The 22,527-nt window shown below is 47.9% G+C and overlaps 1 protein-coding gene across 1 annotated transcript in view; it reads left to right on the top strand.

Annotated features, from left to right (window-relative positions):
* Window positions 1-14,798: 14,798 nt before the first annotated feature.
* HCN1 (hyperpolarization activated cyclic nucleotide gated potassium channel 1) overlaps window positions 14,799-22,527 on the top strand; it is a gene marked incomplete at its 5' end in the record, with an annotated part of 254,454 nt that continues 246,725 nt past the window's right edge. Inside the window, one exon of the mRNA XM_081132542.1 lies at window positions 14,799-15,184. Coding sequence (XP_080988668.1) covers window positions 14,799-15,184 — 386 coding nt within the window. The remainder of the gene's footprint in view (window positions 15,185-22,527) is intronic.

Raw genomic sequence — 22,527 nt, 5'->3', positions numbered from 1 at the left:
TAACCTCGATTATAACAGCACGTAGAGACTGAGAGTTTCCAGCACATTTATCATGCTCAGATAGTTTAAAAAATGATTTCATATTAGTATACTACCTTTTATTCCATGGCATCAACATATTTATTCACAGCCTAGAATTAAGCAAGGAAAAAAATAAAAGAAATTCAAACAGCATTTTTCCACTAAAGAAAAATAGTGGAGCCCTGGTCAGTGTGGCTCTGTTGGTTGAGCATGGTCCCATGCGCCGAGAGGTCACAGGTTTGATTCTGGGCCGGGCACATGCCCGGGTTGCCGGCTTGATCCCCAGTAGGGGTCGTGCAGGAGGCAACTGATCGATGTTTCTCTCTCACTGATGTTTTTTCTCCTCTCTCTCTCCCTCTTCCTTCCTCTCTCTCCAAAATAAATAAAAACATTTTAAAAAATAGTGGATAAACGACCTACACATACCATTTAGAATGGAATGATGCCAGTGAGATGTCCAGTGAAGGCACTGCTGACACCATTCTTCTGTTACGTTGTAAGTTTAAGAGGCTGAGCTACTTGGTATTGAACTTCTGGAGCGTAAGCATCCCTATGGATGTGACTGCAGGATGGGCTCGTGTTGAAGTCAGCGAGCACCTGCATGGCCTGGAAAGCAGTCCTGCGCTGCTCCAAGCCGACTCCTTTCTGGACAAGTAGGAGTTTTAATCCTGGGTCTGCTGCTTGGCGGGATTTGGGATAATTCGACTCTGAGCTTTGTCTCTAGCATGGGATGATTGAAGATTAAACGAGTTCACATGTAAAAGCTCAGTGGTTGGATACGGTAGATGTTTTATGATGATAGTTACTGTTTTTGCCTTTTACCTGATAATTGGGAGGCAAGGGGTGGGTGTGGAGAAAAGGGGAAGTATGGAAAAACAGAAAATAAGCACATGTAGCGTTGTTATAATATTGTATCCGGGGAAATCCTTCAGTTTCATCAAGAACAATCATACAACTAAAATCAGAGAGTTCTGACAGGCCATGGGATTTTAAACACGGATGGGCCTTGACGGTATTGCCCTGAGTGAAACAAGTCAGAGAAAGACAAATGCCGTAGGATTTGATTTGTATGTGGAATCTGAAAAACAAATCAGCAGAACAGAAACACACTCACAGATACAGAGAACAGGCTGATGGATGCCAGATGGGAGGGGGAAGTTATGGGGCATTTAAATAACTTTGTAAGTTATCTAAATGTCGTCTAATCGCTGTGCTGTACCCCTGAAACTAATATACTGTACGTCAACTGTAATTGAAAAATAAAATTTATTTAAAAAATAAGTCAGGCAGATTTGTGTGTATAATCTGCATAATATTTTCAATAAAATTACTTTTCACATTTTGCACAAGTTTTTATTTTTTCCGTTTCCTGGAATGTACTTGCCAGGAACGAGAAAAACTAGATGATTGTTGTTTCTCATCTCTCCCCAGCATTTTTATTCTCTGGAACCTCTGGTCCTCCCAGAGCTGGAATTGATTAAATACAAGGGGATGAGTAGAGAGCTTTGCAATTTTAGAGATATCGCTCCTTTAAGAAATGCCAGAAACAACAGACACCGCAGCGAAAGCAGGCCTCTGTGGCGGAAGGAGGCGCTGGGGGAGGCTTCATAAATAAATACAGAGTTACGGTTTGAAATGACCCATTCTTTTGTGATTGTCATAGGAAGCTCGAGCATCTGAAGCATTATTATTGTTTTAATGACGGGAGATGAGAAATGGAAGCGGTTTCCTGCGGTGTAGGACCTGTGCGCTGCTGTAGAAGTAGAGTGGAAACCACAGAGTAGCCTCCTTTCTAAAGAACAGAACTGAACTCAAGAAAGATCATGAGTGTTCACATGAGCGTTGTGAAAAACCCTCTTTCCGTTTCACGTGCACCTGATTATTAGCCCTAAGAATTAGTGACAAGCTCATTGGAGACGTTGGGAGGACAGGAGGGTAGATGAGAGACGCTTCCATTCCGGGCTCGGTATTTCATCTAGAAGAGAAGGGACAGGTTACCTGTTATGCAGTTTGAAACCTGTGACTGGGGGGGCACTCTTCCTCCTGTGCTATGTTTTGAAGGCGTTTGAGCCTCATTTGGGTTCAGTGAAGCCTGATGCTGTGATCCGTTAGTAACGTCCAAAGGCATGGGAGAGGGGAGTGGCTGTCATTTTGCCACTCCTGAGCTAGGACATTGCCAGTGTCTGAAGAATGTTGAAAATCTCACGGGACAATCATCAGTTTTACTATGACTAGCTTTCTACTTCATCCAAATACGGGGCCTGGAAAAATTCAAGTTTTAGAGTTGCTCCTTATATTGCTAACTGCTGACCCTCGCCTTGTCTAACGACTGTGATTTTGGTGACGCAACAGAAGAGTGATATAAGGAAACCAAGAGTGTGTGGATGGAGGAGGGAATGACCTGTCCTCCTGTCCTCTGGACTTTCTCACCTTCTCTAGGTCCCCCACGCTCATGGTCGTCTTCGATTTCTCTTCCCTTTTGAACAGTGTCCTATTAGAACATTCCAGGCTTTGAAGCAGCTGCGTTTGAATTGACGCATCCAAGTTTATCAGCAGACGCTCAGCAGGAGCCCACCCCTCAGAGGTGCATTTCGGGGCACCGGCAGCCACGTGCCCTGGAGGGCGACTTCCCTGCTCCGTGGTTAAATGATGCCACTCGCAGGCAAGTAGCAGTGTCATTCCTGTTGAGTCGGGACACCTGTCTTCATCTCGCGCACTGTGACTTCACGGAAGCATAAACCAGGCTCCCGAGATAAGCGTCGGAGTCAGCTGTTAGCTACTTTTGTATTGAGTCTCATGAAAAGCACGAGACAAATGCTTGTGACACATTCCGTTTCACTGAAAAATAAATAAATTCCAGGACAAAGGCTTGGAAGATAATGGCAGTTGGAATGACAGTAGATCATTCTCATCAAAGGAGCTTCAGTCAGCTCCCTGAAACCCAGAAAATCAATTTAGCTAAAATTAGCGTAAAGCATGTCAAACATGTTCTTAAACGGGGAAGGATTTAAATTAGCCCTATGAGAAGATACGAGGATGGATGGCTGTCAGATAAATCACAGATGCATCTAGTGTTGCAGCGATGCTAAGATAATACGGTATCTCTCTGGTGTTCTTAGCTCATGATACAGGGCAGTGTGCAAAAGGCTTCTGTGTAACAGAGAGTATGTCAGAACACAGGGAAATTATGTGGTCCCCAAATGCGACAAATTACTTCTTAAGAAAAAGAAGATGAAAATGCCTTATGTTTGGAAGTTTAAAAAAAAAAATAGTGACACACAGCTGGGGTCCCAGAGTGGCAAAGTCAGGGCCTGAAGCTTGTCAAGATCACTGTAAATCTACCCGTGATCCCCTTACTACCATGAATGCCACGCGGACCAGTGACAGTAGCAGCTGACAGTAGGAGTTGTCTGCATCCCCAAGAATGGGTTTGTAGAGAAATAGAACCGTTGTGGGGCAAGGAGGAGAGCTGGCTGCAAACCCCAGGGCTCAAACCCGGCTGTCTAATTAGCTCCATGATGTTGTCCTTAAACTGCGGGGTTAGCCTTTTCGGTGCAGTTGTCCAGGACTGTGAGTTGGCTCTCTCCGGGGACTGCATGTGAGGCCCGGACCCTCTCGGTGTTGGCTTAGATCAGTTCTCCATTCACAGAGCTCCGTTTGCTGCTGTCACTAAGGTCCACGCAGACCCGGGGCTGAAGCTCTCCCTTCTCGCTCACCCTCCGGTGCTCTAGGACTCTGACCTGGGGAGGGGCCCTCAGCCACTAGCAGGGTATCTCTGAGGGAACATGCTGGGGTGTCACAGGGATGTCCCGGGGTGTAGAAAACCTGCAAATTAGCACAGCTCCTATACCAAGAACACTGTCAGTGCCCATGGTGTGCGATGGTGACAGGAACAGAAAAAAATACAGGAGAAACATGTTCCTATTCCTCCTTGCACCTCTTGTTTCCCTCTTGCCTTCCCCCTTGGAAGGTCAACTCAGCGGCAAAAGGGAGTCATGTGCTGAGGGTCCCCGATCCAGGTCCCGAAGGGCCAGTTTGTAGCGGAGAGACGGTGGCCTAGCGCTGAGTGCACGTCGGAGCAGGCGTGCCTCGCTGTTCCGAAATTAACTCCCTCCTTCCACGCGGATTCTCTAACACCTACCACAGGCCAGCAAATCTGCATCAGTGGGCAAAATCGGCCGAGACCCTGCCCTCACGGAGTGCCTGTTCTAGTGGGGCAACCCCCAAATAGCGATGATAACAAAATAGTGGTAAGTGCTGTGAAAACAATAAAAGAGAGCCTCCTCGTGCCGTTTCTATTGTTTCATAGCCATGGTTACCTGGCTGCCCAGAGTCCTGCTCTCCGGGGGGAGTTGGCTCTGAGTGGCCAAAGCCAAGCACCTAATGAGCTGTTTTCCACTCACCTGGCACTGTGAGTGTCCAGACCCCATTACAAGATGAGTGGGGGCTTGGCTGCCTTGAGTTCCGTCCGGCAATGTGCTCCATTTCAGAGCCCCCGTGCCTCTCTGACGGTCTGTGTCTTCCTCTGTTCAGGCTGCTGTAACAATACCACAGACTTGCTGGTTTAAAAACAACAGCTCTTTCTTCCTCACTGTTGGAAGCGAGTGTTCCAAGATCAGGTGTAAGCACCGTGGGGTTCTGGTGAAGGCCTGGTGCAGGCTGCAGACTGTGGGCTTCTCCCTGTGTCCTTACAAGTTGCAGGGGTGAGGCAGCTCCATTGGGACTCTCCTCAAAGGCATTGACCATTTGTCCTGGCCTCACCTCTGGAACTGGTCACTTCCCAAAGGCCACTAACTAATTCCATTACCCTAGGGGTTAGGGCTTCAACGTAGGAATTTTGGGAAATGCAAGCGTATGAATCACAGTTTAGAATTTCACCCCAATTCTGGCACCAGTATCTGTTTCAAGATAGTTAGGTGCAAGCCGTAGAAACTAACTTTAGCAAAAAGGAAAACCCATACGATTGAAGAGAAAGCAGAAGAAATCAGCTTGGAGAGCACAGAAACCAAGTCTGTCCCGGATATTTTGAGGCAGGAAGAGCTTAAAAGTCTTTCTCATTCATGTGCCGTTGCTGGACTGCGTAAGCAAAATCATAGATATTTTTTCCTGTCCTTATGGCACTCTGCTGAGGATCCAGAATCCGAGGAGAGAGCTCAGATCCTGTGCATCACCATTGGCTGGCCTGGAATGGTGAGAAGGAAGCTTTGTTTCTAAAATCCTCTGCCTTATTTCAGATTTCACGGGGAGGCCGAGAAGCTTAATGCAGCATGTTGCCAGCACAGATCACAATCGGGTCACTTGTCAGAATGAAGTTGGAGGCCTGTTAGGTGTGAGAAGTGGGTGCCAGTAAGTAAAAAACAAAACAAAACACCGAAGTCCATTTCACCATTGAACTGCTGTCTCCTGTTAGTCCAAATAAACTAGAACTGACTTGATATCACTTCCTGGGCTAAAAATTCATGCACACCCTTGGGAGAGTTATGACTGTCTTCCTAAGGAAGAAAAACCATTGGAGGGAGACCCGCTGTGCTGCATGGTTGTCCCGGATTTTTCTTACAAACCTGCACCATTCACATTTGATAGAAGACACATATGTTCAACGATGTTCGCAACAATTACAAATTTTGCAGATCTTCACAGAATCATTTTCAAGATAGGCCTGCTTTTGAGAGGAGGAAAAGCCGCTCCTTGTCCAACCCAAATTTCCGCCTTAATTAGCAGCTAGGGAGTAAATCTGCGGTGATCTTTAGAAGTCACTCACATTTCCTTTGCCCTTATGCACTTTGCTGCCAAGTACGTTTTCTGGGAGCCCCCCAGGGCTGCTGCCTTTGTGCTCAGCGGTAAGTCCACTCCTGGTGGGGGCTGCTCCACGGGGCACAGGGGACCTTGCAGTGAGGTGAGCTACCTCCGGGTGGCACAGGGGGCATCTGTGATTGGACCCCGTGCGCCCTACTTCCTCTCACAGGGCACAGCGCCGACGCTGGGGAGCCCTTATGTTGTCTAAGCTGCCTAGTGCCACGCATTTGGCAAGAGTACATCCAAGCACTTGTGAGTCAGCGTAGACTGGAAAGGGTGCTTGTCTCCCCGTTGGTGTCACACTTTGTTGCAGAGCCCAACAAGCCATTTCCCTAAGGTTTCCCACCTGGTGCTGAAGCAGGCCTTGCATCCCCCGCCCTGGATGCTCGGCCGTCAGGAGGGGGCGCAGGCACTGGCGCCGGCTGCAGATTCTGTATTCCTCGTTCTGCGGCCGTTTCAGGGGTTCAGGTTCACGGTGCCGCTTCTCTCCTACGAAGCTTCTCAGTCTTCACACGAGTGGGCTTCTGATGGCTCCTTCACCAGTTTCCCAGCCACCGTTTACTGACACTTCTGGGTTGTGTTGGCCCATCCAAAGTCAACCCACAGCCGCAGAAATGAAAGGGGTTTTCATTCATTCATGACCCACAGCTCCAATGATTTCATCAGAGCTCTAGGACCAGCTCTCGAGTCGCCCGAAGCTGCCGCTGGCTCTCGTGATCTGAGGCTCTGTGAGTTTCTGACTACACAGCTAATGTGCCTTATTCCCAAGCTTTGCTATTGCTGAGTTTGGGCAAGGAATGAGCCTGAGTGAGCAATTTTTGTACCATTTAACAATCTCTAACGCTGCCCTGCCTCATTGATTCATTTATTACACACTTAAAGACCTAAATCTATTAATTTCATCAACTTCATCAATCTATTAATGCCATCAAGCTGCCACTTCTATTTCAACTGTAATGTTACATTTTTCAAGATATTGCTCATAGATAGGACTGTCCTTACCCAAATTCTAGTTAGTGTCCATGTAAAAATATATCAATATCTCTTCTCCTTCTATCTAAAAAAAAAAAAATATTGTCAAATCTAAAATTTAGGGACAATTCTCTTTTGCATTAAACCAACTAACTCATTTCCAATTTTAATATTGACTCAATAATTTCATTGCTATGATATTATTTGGCATGAAGTGACCCTCATTCTATAAAACAGTATTTCCTTGGAAAATGTAGCTAAAGATAGAAATAGTCTGTGAATTCTTTCCAGGTGGGTAAAGAGGATCTCCTTACACCTTTAGTGAGTTATATTAAAGATAGCTGAAATAACTGTATAATTACTGATGCACAATTAGTTAACTTTTGTAGTAAATTCCTGACCTTAAAGGGAGAAAATATGCCTATTGTTTTTCATGTATTCCAAAATAACTTACTGAGTAAGACCAGGCACTGCTCTAAGTGCTGGAGACCCAACAGTGAGTAAAGCCTCTGGATTTACATCCCAGTGGGGCATGGGATCAACAGTGAAAGAAGGGAAACACTGAGCACCCCACTGGTGTTCAGGACACAGGCTGAAAGTAAAGCCAGGAAAGGGACAAGGGATGGGGGAGAAAGAGGTGGGGTAGCCTTTTATGAAGAAAGGCTTTAGTGAGGAGGCCACCTGGAGGGAACACCTGTTTGAAGTGGGAGAGAAACACTGCAGGGAGAAGGTACCTGGTAGGTGTAAGAGCGTCTGTGGGGTGGGCAAGGGGCTCAGAGAGGTAATAGGGTTTAGGAGATCTTGGCTTTTCCTGGGAGAGTCATCCCCTGAGAGGACCGGGAGTAGAGGGGTGACCTGGCCTGGCTCTGCTGTAAAAGGCTCACTCTGGCTAGAGGGTTTGAGTTTACATCATGAGGAGGCAAAGCAGTGAGAAGAGGTCAGATTCAGAATGCGGGGAAAGTAGGAATTGTTGACAACGGGATATCAGGTGGAGGGAGAACAGAGACATGAAAGATAAAGCCATGCTTTTATTTTTTATCTTGATAGGTAGAATGTATGTGAGATGTATAGTTGATGTTTCACAAAGATTGTTAAAAAAGAATTGGGCTAAGAAACTTTTTGAAAAACAAATGTTGCTGAACAATATTTAGAGAACACATATTGAAGTACACATGTATATTTAGTTAATATTCTCACATATACGCATAATGGAAACGATTTTGATGAATATAAATGCAGAAAAGATAAATCAATGGATGTGAGGGTCCTTCGGTGTGGGAAACGGATGCCGACTTGGACAAAGGGGTTTATTACACATGTGCTGAGAAGTTTCATTAGTCAGGCTCCTGGCCAGAGAAAATGAGGCACACTCAGCAGATTTAATGAAAAAATATATGGCATAGGGGGACATGGGCAGAGGTAGAAAGGCCCCCAAGGGTGGTGAGGCAGGGGAAGGGGAAGGAGCCCCGTGGGGATTAGGCACAGTGGGAAGGCATTACCACTTCTAAAGCGGCAGAGGGTGGGCATCATTGCTGAACCGGGCACCGCTCTGTCCATTGAGAGGGTCCTAGGAGCTGTGGTGAGGCTGGGCGGGAGGGCGGACAAGGGGGATTCAAACCCTATGCTTTTCTCCTCCAGCCCTTCTGTCTTCTCCTGGTCCTTCCTGTTGGCTTTGGGAGGTCAGAGGACATAGGAGACCTGTTGGTGCAGCCCAGGGCGTCGGCCTCTGGGACAGAGAGGGGTTGGGTCTGGAGGAACAAATGAGGAACACGCAGCGCAGGATCTCATGGGATTCAAGGAGGATCTGAACACCCGGGCACAGAAGAGGGCAGCTCTGGAATTCTTGTAGGAGGAGCTAGGGGTTGAATCTCTGCATTGTTGTCACGGGACACTCAGTCCAGCTGCCCACCTTCTCCGTGTGTGCCGAAGAGCTCGGGGTCTGGGAGAACGCCCTCCATGCCTGGCCTGGTCAAGCACCCACACCCGGGACGGGAGGAAGGGGCAGCGGGGTGCTGCGATCGGTCCGGAGCCCGATTCCGACCATGCGGAGTTAGGAAAGGGCTCTAGCTGAAAGAAAGGATTATACAAGGAAAATCAACACAAGGTTCCTACCTGCAGTTTAAAAATATTTATATCCAGTATTTTTTTTAACAAAAAGAAGTGATAAGTTTCTCTAAGTGGACACCAATATTTCAGAATGCAGGAATGCTGTTTAATTCACTTCTCCATTCCAATGAGGTCAAAGCTTTGTCCTTTGTCCATATTTTCTCCAGCTAAAATTTTACCCCAATTCCAGGTCATTTATTTTAAATTAAGTCCTTTGTTTATAAAAATGTCAAGAACGGGTGTGAATGGATAAGTGTAAAGTAATTGCCACTGGTGAGGTAGGGGGAGGGTAACAAAGCAAGTAGGTAAACAGAAACTGGAAATGCAGGGTTTTTTCAATTTTAGGTACAAGACTCACAACAAAAATTAATCTCCTTCAACACAACTCATGCATTCTAATGGATTCAGAGGCAAAAACCAATAACAGCCTTTTTTGTAACAGTATGCAACTTCATTTTCAGACTTCCTCTGAAATGTCTTGCTATAGAAGTAGAGACTCAGAGTTGATCAATGGCCTCTTTGTCGCAGTGCACGCCTCCTCTCTCAGCGAGTCATGAGGTTTGACCTTGGAAGTGAAAGGTCAAAGGGGAACAGGACTTTAACAAAGGGGAAGGAAAGTAACATTCATGAGTTCTGTATTGGCAAGTTATTAACCCCATTTCATCTTTTTCATTCATTCACTCATCTGGTGGTGAGTCATTCAATAATTTCGTTGGTGAGGTGGAGTAGAGGATAACAAATATGTGGGTTTGAAGAAATACGTATACTTCTTACTAAAATGAGTACATCATTTCAGTGAGGAGCACAGGCAGAATTGGAATCAGATAGACTCTGGGTAAGAGGTAGCTCCCTCCCTCATGAAAGCTGTGTCAGATTTTTATGTGTATAAGCTCTTGATCCTAGTGTGTAAAATGGAGACAATATTTATCTTACAGAGTTAAAATGAGCACACGGCACAAGGCCCGGCACAGAGTTAGCTGGTATTGCCACGAGAAGTTACAGAGCCAGTATTGCTCACATAAAAGGGTAAAAGATACAAATCAACAGCTATCATGCCCAGCTGTGATTCCCCATACAGGAGTGAGATGCATAGTGATCTACAAAGTGAATTAATGGCCAGGTTTTATCGAAACATAACAAAACTTCCAGTCCTGTGCTGGATAAAATAGTGAAAGCAGGCATCCTGTCCTATTCTCGATCTTAGAGGAAAAGCTCTCCGTCTCACCGTCGATATGATGTTTGCTGCGGGTTTTTCATATGTGGCTGAATGATTTTCTTCCTCACTAGAAATGATGGGTTTTGTCAAATGATTTTTTTTCATCAGTTGAATTGACCGATATGTATCTCCTTACATGTTACTGTGGTGTATTCCGTTAATGATCTTTGTTTGTCGAACCATCCTTGCATTCCGGAATAAATCCCACTTGGTCATGATGTATAATTCTTTTAAAATGCTGCTAGAGTTGGTTTGCTACGAGTTGGTTGAGGACTTCTGCATCAGTGTTCCTAAAGGATACTGGTCTGTAGTTTTCTTTTCATGAAGTGTGTGTGTCTGGCTTTTCTAACGTTCTTTGTGATTTCTCCTTTGATCTATTGGTGGTTTAAGAGTGTGTTGCTTTATTTTCACAAGTTTGTAAATTTTCCAGTTTTATTTCTGTTATTGGTTTTTAACTTCCTGCTGCAGTCAGAGGAGATATTTTGTGTGATAGCTACTTTTTAAGGTCCATTGTGACTTAATTTGTAGCCTAACAAATGTCTCTGTGTGCCCTTGAGAAGAATGTGTATGCTATCGTTGTAGAGAGAGCTGTATAGAACGTTCTGTTAGATCCAGTTGGTCTATTGTGGTGGTGAAGTCCTCTGCTTCCTTACCTATCTTCTATCTGGTGGTTCTTTCCATTATTGGGAGTAGGGTATTGAAGTCTCCAACTATTATTGTAAAAACTGTCCATTTTTCTCTTTGATTCTGCCAGCTTTTGCTTTAGATATGCTGATGGTCTGTCATTAGGTGTGCAAATGTTTATAATGATTATGTCTTTTTGCTGTATTGAACCTTTTATTAACATATAATATCCTTCTTTGTCTCATAACTTTTTAATTTAAACTCTGTCTTTTCTGATATTAGTATAACTTCCCCCGCTCTCTTTTGGTTTCTATTGCGTTGAATATCTCTTTCCATCTTTTCACTTTTAATCTAATTTTTCCACGTCTACTTTGTTTTTACTTTCTAATTCTATTATTAACTATAACGATGATGCAGTAGATGCTTTTGGGTTTTCAGGGAAGCAATATTATCAACTAAAAATACTGCACTTTGCAGTCATGCTGGGTCTGAGTGTCTTGCTCTGACTTTTAACAGCTCCAGTGCTTCACATTAAGCATGATATTGCTGGATGGTCTCCAGACAGATAATTGAGTTTTCCTGTGCATAGGACACACACAGGCTCTGAGGCTGCCTTGGTAAACTGTTCTTTTCCCTCTTCCTTACAATTACTTTCTATAGCACAGACAAATCCAACTTTATTTCCCTACGTGTGAAATACATGTTTAACCTATTCCTACCTCCTACTGAGAGGACTACAATGTTTTATTTCCTAAACCTTCAAGTTTCACGGAGAATTTTCCAATAAGCTGTCAAACTTCAAGTCGCCCATCTATCTTTTCTGTCTCATTTCACACGTGCTTGCATCTGCGGCATGATTTTATTTTAGTTTCATATTAATCTTCTGCTGCTGTCTGCAACTTGATCTTAAGCAGAGTATTAAAGGAAACAGGGAGCTATTTAAAAGATGCATAATCCTGGTATGTCCTGAACAGCACCCATGACAACCGCTGTTGGGACATTCTCATGAAATAAATTCATAATTGGCGGCCTCTGCAAGTCCTCAGAAACTAGATCCTTCTGAAATATAAGGCACTTTGCTTGACATCATGGACATCGAATGACATAGAGTCAAACACGAGGGTGGTCCTATTTCTCAGATGACTGAAAAACACACTCTAGTGAACTGTCAGGGAAACGTGCTAAGAAGAGGTTACTCTCGAAATACAGGCCTGTTTGGGACGTGGTACATGTGTCCAGACTGGGTTAGGGAAGGGATAGGTAATAGAGAAACGTAAATGACAACAGGAGAGTAAAATTTAGGTCTGGGCTGGAGGCGGGGAGATAAAGGAGAGCAGAGTCTAACATGCTTTTATCTGCGATTCTCATCTCACCCCTGCTGAGCAAATGGTCAGCCCCTGATTTCTTTCTTGGTAAAAAAACTGTTCTAATTCGTGGAGTGAATTCAGAAGCAGAATGGAACAATTAAACAATGAAAGAACTTTATCTGGTCTAGCCATGGGAGCCTAGTTTCATGATTAATTCCCATTTTAAAACGTATTTGCTGATTCGGTCTGTCTCATTGTTTCCATTCTTTTGTAGCTTCCACTCTCTCCTAACCTCCCAAGTTCTCTCTCTTTTCTAGGGAAGTTTCTTGTTTAAGTTCACATTCTAAACAGCTTTCAATCAATAATCTAAATGTACAGTAAATAAACTTGACATTTTTATTACTGATAACTTTAATAAATGAATATCACACTTACACATCCTCAAAATTTAATAAAAAGATAATGCATTTTTTTGAGAATTTGAACGAATGAATGAAAAATGACCTAAAAGCTGTGCCTGGAGCAACCGATGACTTGTGACCCTATTTAGCTATTTCTTTGTTCTGTTTTGAAAACTTGTTTTTTAGTAGTTCTGTTACATTATTCAGTACAGACATTAAAACTGAGAAAAATCTCTGCCTAAAATAACTGCCTGATCATGATTAAGATTTAGTTGAAATAGAACAAATAGGATTGGCTAGAAGAAAAGAGAAAGCAACTGAAACTCAGCATAACATTTTAGACGGTATATTTTTACATTATCATAAAATTTAAAATTTATGTTAAAATATACATTGTCACACTCCTGACTGAAAATAGAGGGGTTGGAGCACAAGCAGAATGGGAGAGAAGTGGGGGGCATCTACGGGCTGATAAAGACCAGCTGCCCGAGCAACCCGACCTTTCTTAGGAGGAGCTGGGCCTTCGGCTTCCTCCTGCCCCTGGGCTTCCTCCTGCCCTTGGCAAGCGGCACCCTCATCTGACCTCTTGTGTTTCCAGAGTCCCTGCTTTGATAGAACACGGCACTGTAGGGCTCCCCATTTCCCTGCTTGTCACCATTGAAATCTGGCCGCCTATACTCATTTCTTAGGGCTCTGGCTCTTGACTCGCTGGAAGCAGATGGTGTCTGAGTCAGGATGGAGCTCCCTGGGAGGGACTTAGCACAGGCCTGGTAAGTAGAACGAAGGGGAGTCCTGCAAAATCAGAACACAGCGGGGCGGCCCTTCTGCTTCCCCCTGCTTTTCTCTTCTCCCCGCTCCCTTTCCCAGCTCTGTTCACCCCTCGGGAAGGCACCCAGTTCCCTTCCTTTGTCGGATTCTCGCCTGGCCCATGGCTAACTGGCTTCATCTCTGTTCAGTTTTTCAGGAAAGTGCCCTGACTGGGCCCACTCACTCTCATGCTGGCCATGGGTGGCCAGCTTCTCATAGATTCCCTCCTTGGGGGGCCCACCCCTCTTCCCGCAGAAGGTGGCCTTGGGGGACACCTGCCCATGAGGTGCGGCCTGGCGGGCAGGATTTCCTGAGGAGGCTGTGGGTGGGAAGACAGCGCTCCGTCTGCAACAGATGCGCTGGGGCCCTGGGCAGCCTTGGGCTGGTCAGATTCGGGGCTGCCCTGCCCGGGGACCAGGGAGGTTGGCAGGACATCCTGTTTCCTTGAGCTAATGGGTGGGCTTGGGAGGCCGAGAGGGAGTGTGTGTGGGGGGGTCTGGGAACACTGCGCGGTTCAGGAGCGAATGCCTCCCCGTCTGAGATGCTGATGGTGCGCGGTCTCGATGCCAAGGCCTCTTGGCTTCCTGGCGAGGGCTAGGTGGACACTGACCAGCAGGCAGGCCTCTCGCTGTGCTTTCTTGGCTCCATAACTGATCTGAAAGATAGGCCAGCCCTGGCGAGGTCTCCCTAGCGCGCTTTGGGCTCCGTAAGGGCGGCTGGAGGACCTGCTGGCACCTGGGATAGTGCGAGGAAACCTCATCCCCCGCGTCAGGGGCGCGCGGGGAGGCCGCGGGGCGAGCGGGGGTGGTCAGCCGTCCCTGGGTGCAGGGCCGCCTCTGGAAAGCCCTCAGGAGCTGGTTACTCCGGGGACCCAGGCATGGTAGCCTTTGCGCGTGCCCGTGCGCCCCAGGGCACTTCCTCTCTCTCTGTCTCTGTGTCTCTGTCTCTCTCTCTCTCTGAGCTTCCCTTCTGCTCAGGACACCTGCCATCGGGGCAAGTCCCCCTTTCCCGCACCTCCAGCGCGGCCGTGACATTCCTGCGCGCGCCCTCCCTCCCTGTCTGCACGGTCATGCACACGGCGGTCAGACCAGCTGGCGGCGTCTCCGGGACGTTTGCTTCTGGACGAGCCCTCACCCCCCGCCCAGCCTCCCTCCCTCCGCGCCTGCCCCCTGCTCGCACGCGGGGACGCCTCCCACAGCCCAGGGACGCGCGTGCGGGGCGCCGGTCCGTGTCACGCCGGGCAGAAGCGCGGCGCGGGCGGGCGCGGGGCGGGCGCGGCGCCTTCCGGCCGGCAGGGGGCGGCCGCGGGGCGGCGCCGGCGGGGGAGCGCAGCCCGGCGGCCGGGGCGCAGCCCGAGCCCAGCCCGAGCGCGGCACTGAGGGCGGCGGCGGCGCGGGAGCCGGGCGCGCGGCGGGCGGGCGGGAAGCACAGGCGCCGCCGCGACGGGCAGCCGGGCTCGCGCGCAGCCGGCTCGGCCCCGGCCCCGCAGCTCCGAGCCCCGGGCGAGCTTGGAGCCGGCGCCGCCCGCCGTGTCCGCGCGCCCCGGGCATGGAAGCGGGCGGCCAGCCCAACTCCTCGTCGGGCGGCCGGGACGATGGCCGCGGCGTGTACCCCGCCAAGCCGCCCGCGACGGGCGCGGGCCCGGGCGCCGGCGACAAGGGCCCGGGCAGCCCGGGGGGCGGCGGGCCGGGCGCCAAGGAGCTGGGCAACTCCGTGTGCTTCAAGGCGGACGGCGAGGAGGCCGGGGGCCTGGAGGACGCCGAGGGCCCGCGGCGGCAGTACGGCTTCATGCAGCGCCAGTTCACCTCCATGCTGCAGCCCGGCGTCAACAAATTCTCGCTCCGCATGTTCGGGAGCCAGAAGGCGGTGGAGAAAGAGCAGGAACGGGTTAAAACTGCAGGCTTCTGGATCATCCACCCCTACAGCGACTTCAGGTGACGCCCCCCGCGCGCGCGGCCGCCGGGGCGCGGGGCTGGGGGCGCGGGGCGCGCGGAGGCCCCCTCCGGCCGGGCGGGCTCCTCAACTAGTTTCCACCCGGGACGGGGTGGGGCGCGGACCTGGGGACCTGTCCCTCTTGGCCTCGCGAACTTTGGGGACCGATGGGGGAGGGGGGCGCGGGGAGAAACGCCTCGGTGACCCCCGATGGGAGGACGCGAAGTTGTGCGAGGAAACTTTTCCTTAGGAGGAGACGGTGCAAGGAAGCGGCCAGAAAGTGGTTTTGGGGGGGCCCTGCCGCCCACCCCGAGGAGCGCGTCCCTCCCCCAAGGGCAGGAGCGGCTCCTGGGGCCGAGCGCGGGGCGGCCGGCCGGGGACAGTCGCCCACAGGTCCCCGCGGCTCCCGCCACGTCCCGCCCGCTCCCGCTCCCGCGCCCGGCGGCCGGTGGCCCGAGGCTGGGCGCGGGGACCTGCGCTCCGGCCGCCGGCAGCGGGACCTGAGATCCCCGCGCGGGCGGCGGGCGCTGCGGGGCTGGGCTGGGCGGCAGCGCGACCGGCTGACACGGACCCGGGCGGGCGTTCCCAGAGTCCCCCCGTGAAACACGGGGACACCCTCCCTTGACCTTGACTCCCAGCCGGTCTCAGAAACCGCTTCCCGTTTCCCCAGCTCGGGAACTGGGGCAGGGAGCTGTCAGCTGCCAGGGATGCTGCCTCCAGGACGCACGATTCAGTCGTTTCCCCACCGTGCGTGTCACCCAGTGCTCCCTCGCTCCCGCGGGTGGGGTGGGGATTAGCAAGGGAAGGTCGCGAGGTCGCCGCCTTCCCAGCGCGCCCGCAGCCCCGTGGTTTCAGCCGGGTAAGGCCGGCTTTCCATTGCGCGCGCGCGGGTACCTCGGGGTGGCCTCGATTAATGAATTAACTCGCTGGGCGCGCTTGGAAAGGAACCGGCGACCGGTGCGCAGCGGCTCCGGCCACGGCGGGCAGACTGCGCGGCGCCGGTGCGGCCTCGGCGGCGCTGTCCGCGGTCCTGAGCCGCGCGGGGCGGGGCGCAGACCCCCGGGCCCGGGCCCCGCGCCTTCCCGGGAGGCTCAGGCGCCTCTGCCGTTTATGCGGAGAGGCGATGGGTGTTAGGCAGTGTGTGGCTTTAAGGGTCCTATTTGCGAAGGCACAGCAACGTCCAGAGGAGAGCTTAGGGCACCTAATGGCGTTCACAGCCCATAGGAATCAGGAGTTCGACTGAAACAATGTTCCAACCAAAGGGATCTGTACAGGATCTAGCGTTTATCTCCACGGGGAAGATACCGTAGGAACACTGGGATCAGTGACCTTGCCAGAAAGGAAGATCGCCCCGTTCTTTAGAGTTGCAGAGGTTGAAATTATACGTAGGATGCGGTCTCGCTCCGTCCTCAGTGGAAATAGGTTGCAATGCATAGGAGCTTTTTCTTTTTTATGGAAAAACTTTATTTGGCAGCAGCCTGCGTTCTTAATAACAAAAGTAAGCATGGGCTTCCCAGGAATATCTTTGGGTCCATGTTCCCATGCAAAGAAAACGCTAAACTTTAACTTCACACTCGGTTGAATGATTACAAAATATGTGTATTTTTTGAACAGCGTGTAAAGACTACATTTTCCAAAATGGTGTCATACATCCAACAATTAAAATCTTACCCCTTACTGGGTAAAAATATAGGGCCGTCTTTCAGGAATTGGAATGGTGTACTGGAATGTTTTGAATGAATGAAATTCATGAAAGTAAAGATTCTCCACATTTTCCCAAGTAAGTCATATGAAAGTATCTCTTTAAAAAGAAAGAAAGAAATGTTACTAAAAAACAGGAAGGAATTGAAATCAGGTGGTTCAGTTTTATCACGCATTTCAAAGAAATGGGAGACGACTAAGAAGTGAACTAAAACTCTAAACAAATCCCACTGAGTGATTTGGAATGTGTGAAAAATTGCATAATTGGAAAAAAAATGACAATTACTATGATTAATTTTTTTAACTGGAAGATATCTTAAAAACAGATTTTAAAAATTATAATGATAGTATTCCTAAAACAACAAACTGAGGAAGTAATAGATACTTATTTGAGAGATAAAATTCTGACAGTATTTTCGTCTAAAGGAAAAGCAGTGGTGAGTAACCTTCAACACAGTAGGTACGTTATGGTCACGACCTGTGCACCTTGAGGCCCTTGTCTGAGGAGGACACTTTAAGGGAGGCTCTTAGCTGTGATTCCTTCAATGCCACACTCTCCCTCAGTCATTTATCCACTGAGAAAGTGATTTTAAGAAAATGTTTCCACGGGGGAGGTGTTGTGGAGAGGGACCCCCAAAGGGCTTTCCCTTGACACTTTCATAAGCCTCTGTGTGGCCAGGCAGGTTGACTCACCTGCTCTTTGGTGAGCCCCACACTGCTGATTGTAGCCCCAACTTGCTACTCCAGGGCACGTCTGGACTTGAACACTGTGGCTGATGATCTTGTGTCTCTCCCTTCTCGGGATGACTTCTCTCCACTTTCCCGCCTCCCCTGCTGCTTCCTAGGGCTGAGCTCCCTCTGAGCCCCCCGGGGAGCCAGCCACAGGCCTCTCCCAGTGGCCCAGGAGAGCTGGTAGGTGGTGTCCTCCTCCCATGGAAGCAGAGAAGAGGCTCCGCATTTCCCTCTTTCTCAGGAGAGGATGTCGGAGACCTTCAGGGACGAAACCAGAGTCAAATACTTTTCAATAGTGTTAGGAAAGCTGGGCGGGAGCTAGGGAATTTGGTGAAAAAAATCTTATGGTTTTGTTTATACCATGGTCTCTGATCAAACTAGGGGAAATATTGTCACTTAAAGAATAAGGTTACACTGATCTTTGCATAGTGAGGACATGGTGTCAGTCTTATCTACTTTCATGTGAACAAAACACAGATATTTAATTTGGAGATTACATTTGATTTTTTTGAGATTAACAGTGATTATATATTCAGTAGCTAAAGTTTTACTTTTCACTTATTTAATAATAGTAAAAAGTGACACTGGCCAGGCATTGTGCTTTTACAGCCAATCCGTAGTTTCGATATAATCATTCAAATGGATGAAAGAATATTTAGAGTACTTTTGTGGGTGATTTTTGTTATGCCAGTAATTTACCTCAGAAGAGTAATCACTACACTATTTGCCATTTTGAGAATTCAGACATTATTTTGCTGGATTACCCTAACATAAGGGCTCTTTTATTTTATTTATTATTGATTTACTTATTTATTATTTTTTAAAACACATCTTTATTGTTGAAAGTATTACAGACGCCCCCTTCTTCTCCCATTAACCTCCCCCACCCCACTCCTGCCCCTATCCCCAGGCCTTCACCACGCTCTTGTCTGTGTCCATGAGTTATGCATATACGCATGTAAGTTTTTTGGTTAATCTCTTTATAAGAGCTCTCTTCCAACAATAAAGATAAATTTAAAAAATAATGCTCCTATTCCATCTATATTGCCTGCCAACCTCTGGCTTCTGACAGGGGAGGAGATTGCATATCTCAGCGTTATTTCTCCCATACTTCTCATCAATTAGTCGGGATAACTGTGTGCAAAGCTTATTGTGTCCTAAGGTGCACAGGTCTCTAGAGATGGGAGTCACTTGCTGGAGAAGGGACTCTCCGGGTTCCACCTCTGCCTGAGCTGTGTCCACACCTGTGCTGGTGTCAGAGGTCATTGTGCCCATTAGAGGAGGGAGGCTTCACCCTGTTACACAGTCAGTCGGACAGACCTTTTGTTTCCAGGAGTCTCTCCGGAGGAAACAATTCAACCCTCTGGGGTCTAAGGACTAATTAGCCTATTGCTATGTTATCTCTGTTCCCCCAGCAACACTCACTCCTGCTCCCTTTATTTCCTTCCCCTGTCAACACAGCCAAGATTAACCATAAGGATTTATTTATTTTTCTCTGTTAGGTGAACTTTTCTATTTTTTCTTAGTGGCTCTAATAACTTTTAGGCCCAATTCAAGTGAAATTATTGTAAAGATTTAGAGTTAGGAATTTTTTAGTTATTTTTTCTTAGTATACATGTAAGTTATACATCTTTAAGCTTTATTAAATGTTTCAGGCTTTAATTGCATTTATGATATAGTTATACTAGCGATATATTATGAGATGTTTTCCATTTTCTTTCTGAGCAACTTTCTCTTTAGACCTACTTTACCTACTTGATATAAACTAAGACACATTGGGACAGTGCACTTTTACCAATTCATATTTAATTATATGGACTCATATTTATGAACTTGAATGTAGAATAATAATGAATTTTAAACCCATTGAAACATTATTATCATGGGCTTATTTAACAAAACCTAATTAAATTATATCTGCTTGATCAAAAGCACAAACCAAAAAACATAAACCAACACCCAAAAGCAATTTGAATAGTATTTGTAGTTCTGCGTTATTCCACTCAATGAACCTCTGTCCCAAAGTGAGTGGGAGGGAAGCAGACCACATGCGATGTGATTTTCAGTTCTTGTGTTTAGCAGATAATTCACTCCATTATTTAGAAACAGAGTTGGGTTTAAAACGAGGACTTTGTTGTTTACTACAGTACAAATTATGCAGACCACTAGCACCTCGTGAAGCCCTGAACATTTCCAGGATCTGTGACAGATTTCCCTCCCATCCTGTGTGTAAAGAAGTAGCGGACTGAAGCAGGCCGTGCAGTTAGGAGCAGATGGGGGGGTAATGGAGAAAAAACCTGCATCACTAGGAAGGGAGACTATTGTCACTTACACTAAGTACTCCTTCTAAAAATACTTTTCTTGGTGAAGGCATCTTATCATTATTATTCTGAAAAAATAAATTAGGGGAAAATGGTGATGCTCCCTGGCGCATCCTGGAATTTCCAGGTTTTTGCAAAATAAACCTTCCTGGCTCTGTGCGTGTGTGCGTGTGCGCGCACGTGCACACACACAGGCACGTGTGACATGAACTATTCAAGGGACATCTGTGTACAGTTGTGGGTCTGCAGCCATACAGGGTGGGGCAAAAGTAGGTTTACAGCTGTGAGTATGTGAAACAGTTTAATCTTGTGTTATTATTGATTAATTATTGTATCATTTTCCATACGAACAACTGTAAACCTGCTTTTGCCCCACCCTGCATATAGATGTGCATTATTTTTGAGTTGAGCATTTACCCGAAACATTTCGCCAAAGTTTGAGTGGCAAAAGTTGATTTCATGACCCTTTCCAAGTTTATTAGTTAATTTACCCTTAATATTCTTCAACTCTTTCACCTGCTGACCGACCGCTCAGTAAAAGCAAAGTAGCAAAACTCCACATGCCCCAGATGTACAGTTTGAAAATCTCATTTACATAGCCCTGGCTTCATTTTGACAGCGTTGGCGATAACTCTGAAGAAGTGAGGCTAGTTAGACTCATAGCGGCTCTTGACAAACCTTGTGTGTTCCTGCCTTCTGGGGTTTCGGGCCTGCCCGCGGCCCTGCAGCGAACGCCTTTGTGCGCGGCCCTTCGTTAGGCCCGGGCCGAGCTCAGGGAGTGGAATCGCTGCTGTGAGCATTTTAGATCCCGCGCCTGTGGGTTTTGCAGCTAACACTGCCGCCCGTGGACACACCTTTTGAAAGTTTAGCCGTGGTGCAGGTTCCTGCTCAGGTGAGCGCAGGCAGCCTTAGGACAGAAGGTCGCAACCGTGCTCCATCCTGCTCATGGCAGAGGGCAGACAGGCGGTGCTGTGTAACGTCTGACAGCGAAGTCATTCTGCTGGAAACCCGGGAGAGCAGCGACTTCCAGCCTCTTTCACCTCGTGGCCCATAAACTACTCACATTCTACGACACGCCAGAAAATATATTTTTTGCCAGTCTGACAAAAAAATAGGTATAACTTTGATTGATTTACGAAAAAATAGTAATTATCTACCCTTTTTACTCAAAGTGACTTTAAAAAAAATCAGGTGCCTATACTTGTTTGAAAGGATGTCTGGTACCAAGACTTAACCAGTCGGACGCAACCTTACTATGCAACGTGACCGATTAGATGCAACTCGATTGTATGACCTTTACATTTATGGTTCAGACCAGGACGTTTACACCTGACATCTGTTGTTGTGGTGGCTGTTGTCTTTTTTTTTTTTTTTTTTTGCCAATCTAAGGGAAAAGAGGTCACTGTCCCTGCCTAAATAGTCAGGTATTGCATGCTTGCAAATTCTTGAGGGACCCCGGTTGAAAATTGCTGCTTTAGAAGCTGCCATTACTGTGAGAATCCATTCTTTTTTAGAATCTGGGCAGGGCATATCAGTGGAAGCATGGACTATGTAGTCTTTTGTTCGTTCCTTAGCATAATGTGTTCAAGTTTCGTCCGTGTTTTAGTACTTTATTCCTTTTTTGCTGACTACTGCTCTATTGTATGGTTATGCCAACTTTTCTATACCTGTTCATCAGTTGGTGGAAATCTGGATTGTTCTGTCCTTTTCGGCCATTGTGAATACCATCCGCATGAACATTCTTGTGTAATTTACTTTTGTGCAGAGATATATTTTTCATTTCTCTCAGAAGTGAAACTGCTGAGTCAACATGACAGACTTTTAACAAATATTACTGAATGAAACGGACAAAGAATTAGTCTCCAACCAGCGCATGTGTCCACCTTTAATCTTGGAACTAATAAACCCCGACAGAGAGGCTTTTCCCCCACGGTAACACCTGGCATGCCCTCCTCAGGGCCTCCCTCAAGTACGCGTCCCAACTGTCGCATTTCCCTGGACCTGCGTGAACGTGGAGGTGGCCCAGGGTGTGAGACTGGGGCCTGGCAGGCAGCCCTTCCCGGTCGCAGTTCTCACACTCCTGCTCTTTGGCCTAAAAGGAAACAAGGGATAATTCACCAAACCTGCAGAAAGCCGTGAAAACATGATGGAGCAAACCCAGTCATTTATGCTGCCTCCCTTTTGCAGTCATCGCAAAATGATACACACAGCAGACAGACACAGGCACGGAGACAGACAGAAGGAAGAAGAGAGGGCAGAGAGCCAGGGATCCCAAAGCGTCGTGGAGAACAGAAGGCTGCTGGAGAAACCAGCCCACGCCCACGGCCTTCACCTCTGAACCCCAGAGGTGCTCAGGACAGTTTCCAGGAAGCCAGGCGGGGACCGGGAGGTCTAAATGAGGGTCTCAGTGGACACGGACGCTCACGTCTGACGTTGGAACGCTCGCGTCGGGTCAGTTCTGCTCAGGCCGGGAATCGGAGGAAACACCTCCAGTGGGAGGCGCCTCAAGGTCGCCCAGTAGGACGTTGCTTATTCCCTGCTGGCCCCGCAGAGAGCCTCGCCTGTGTACACAGAGGCTGTAATTACATCTC

This window comes from Miniopterus schreibersii (genome assembly GCF_964146895.1).
Source record: "Miniopterus schreibersii genome assembly, chromosome: 3".
In the NCBI taxonomy this organism is placed as follows: Eukaryota; Metazoa; Chordata; class Mammalia; order Chiroptera; family Miniopteridae; genus Miniopterus; species Miniopterus schreibersii.
The sequence above is the reverse complement of the archived record's forward strand: the minus strand, read 5'-3'. Positions and strand labels throughout refer to the sequence as shown.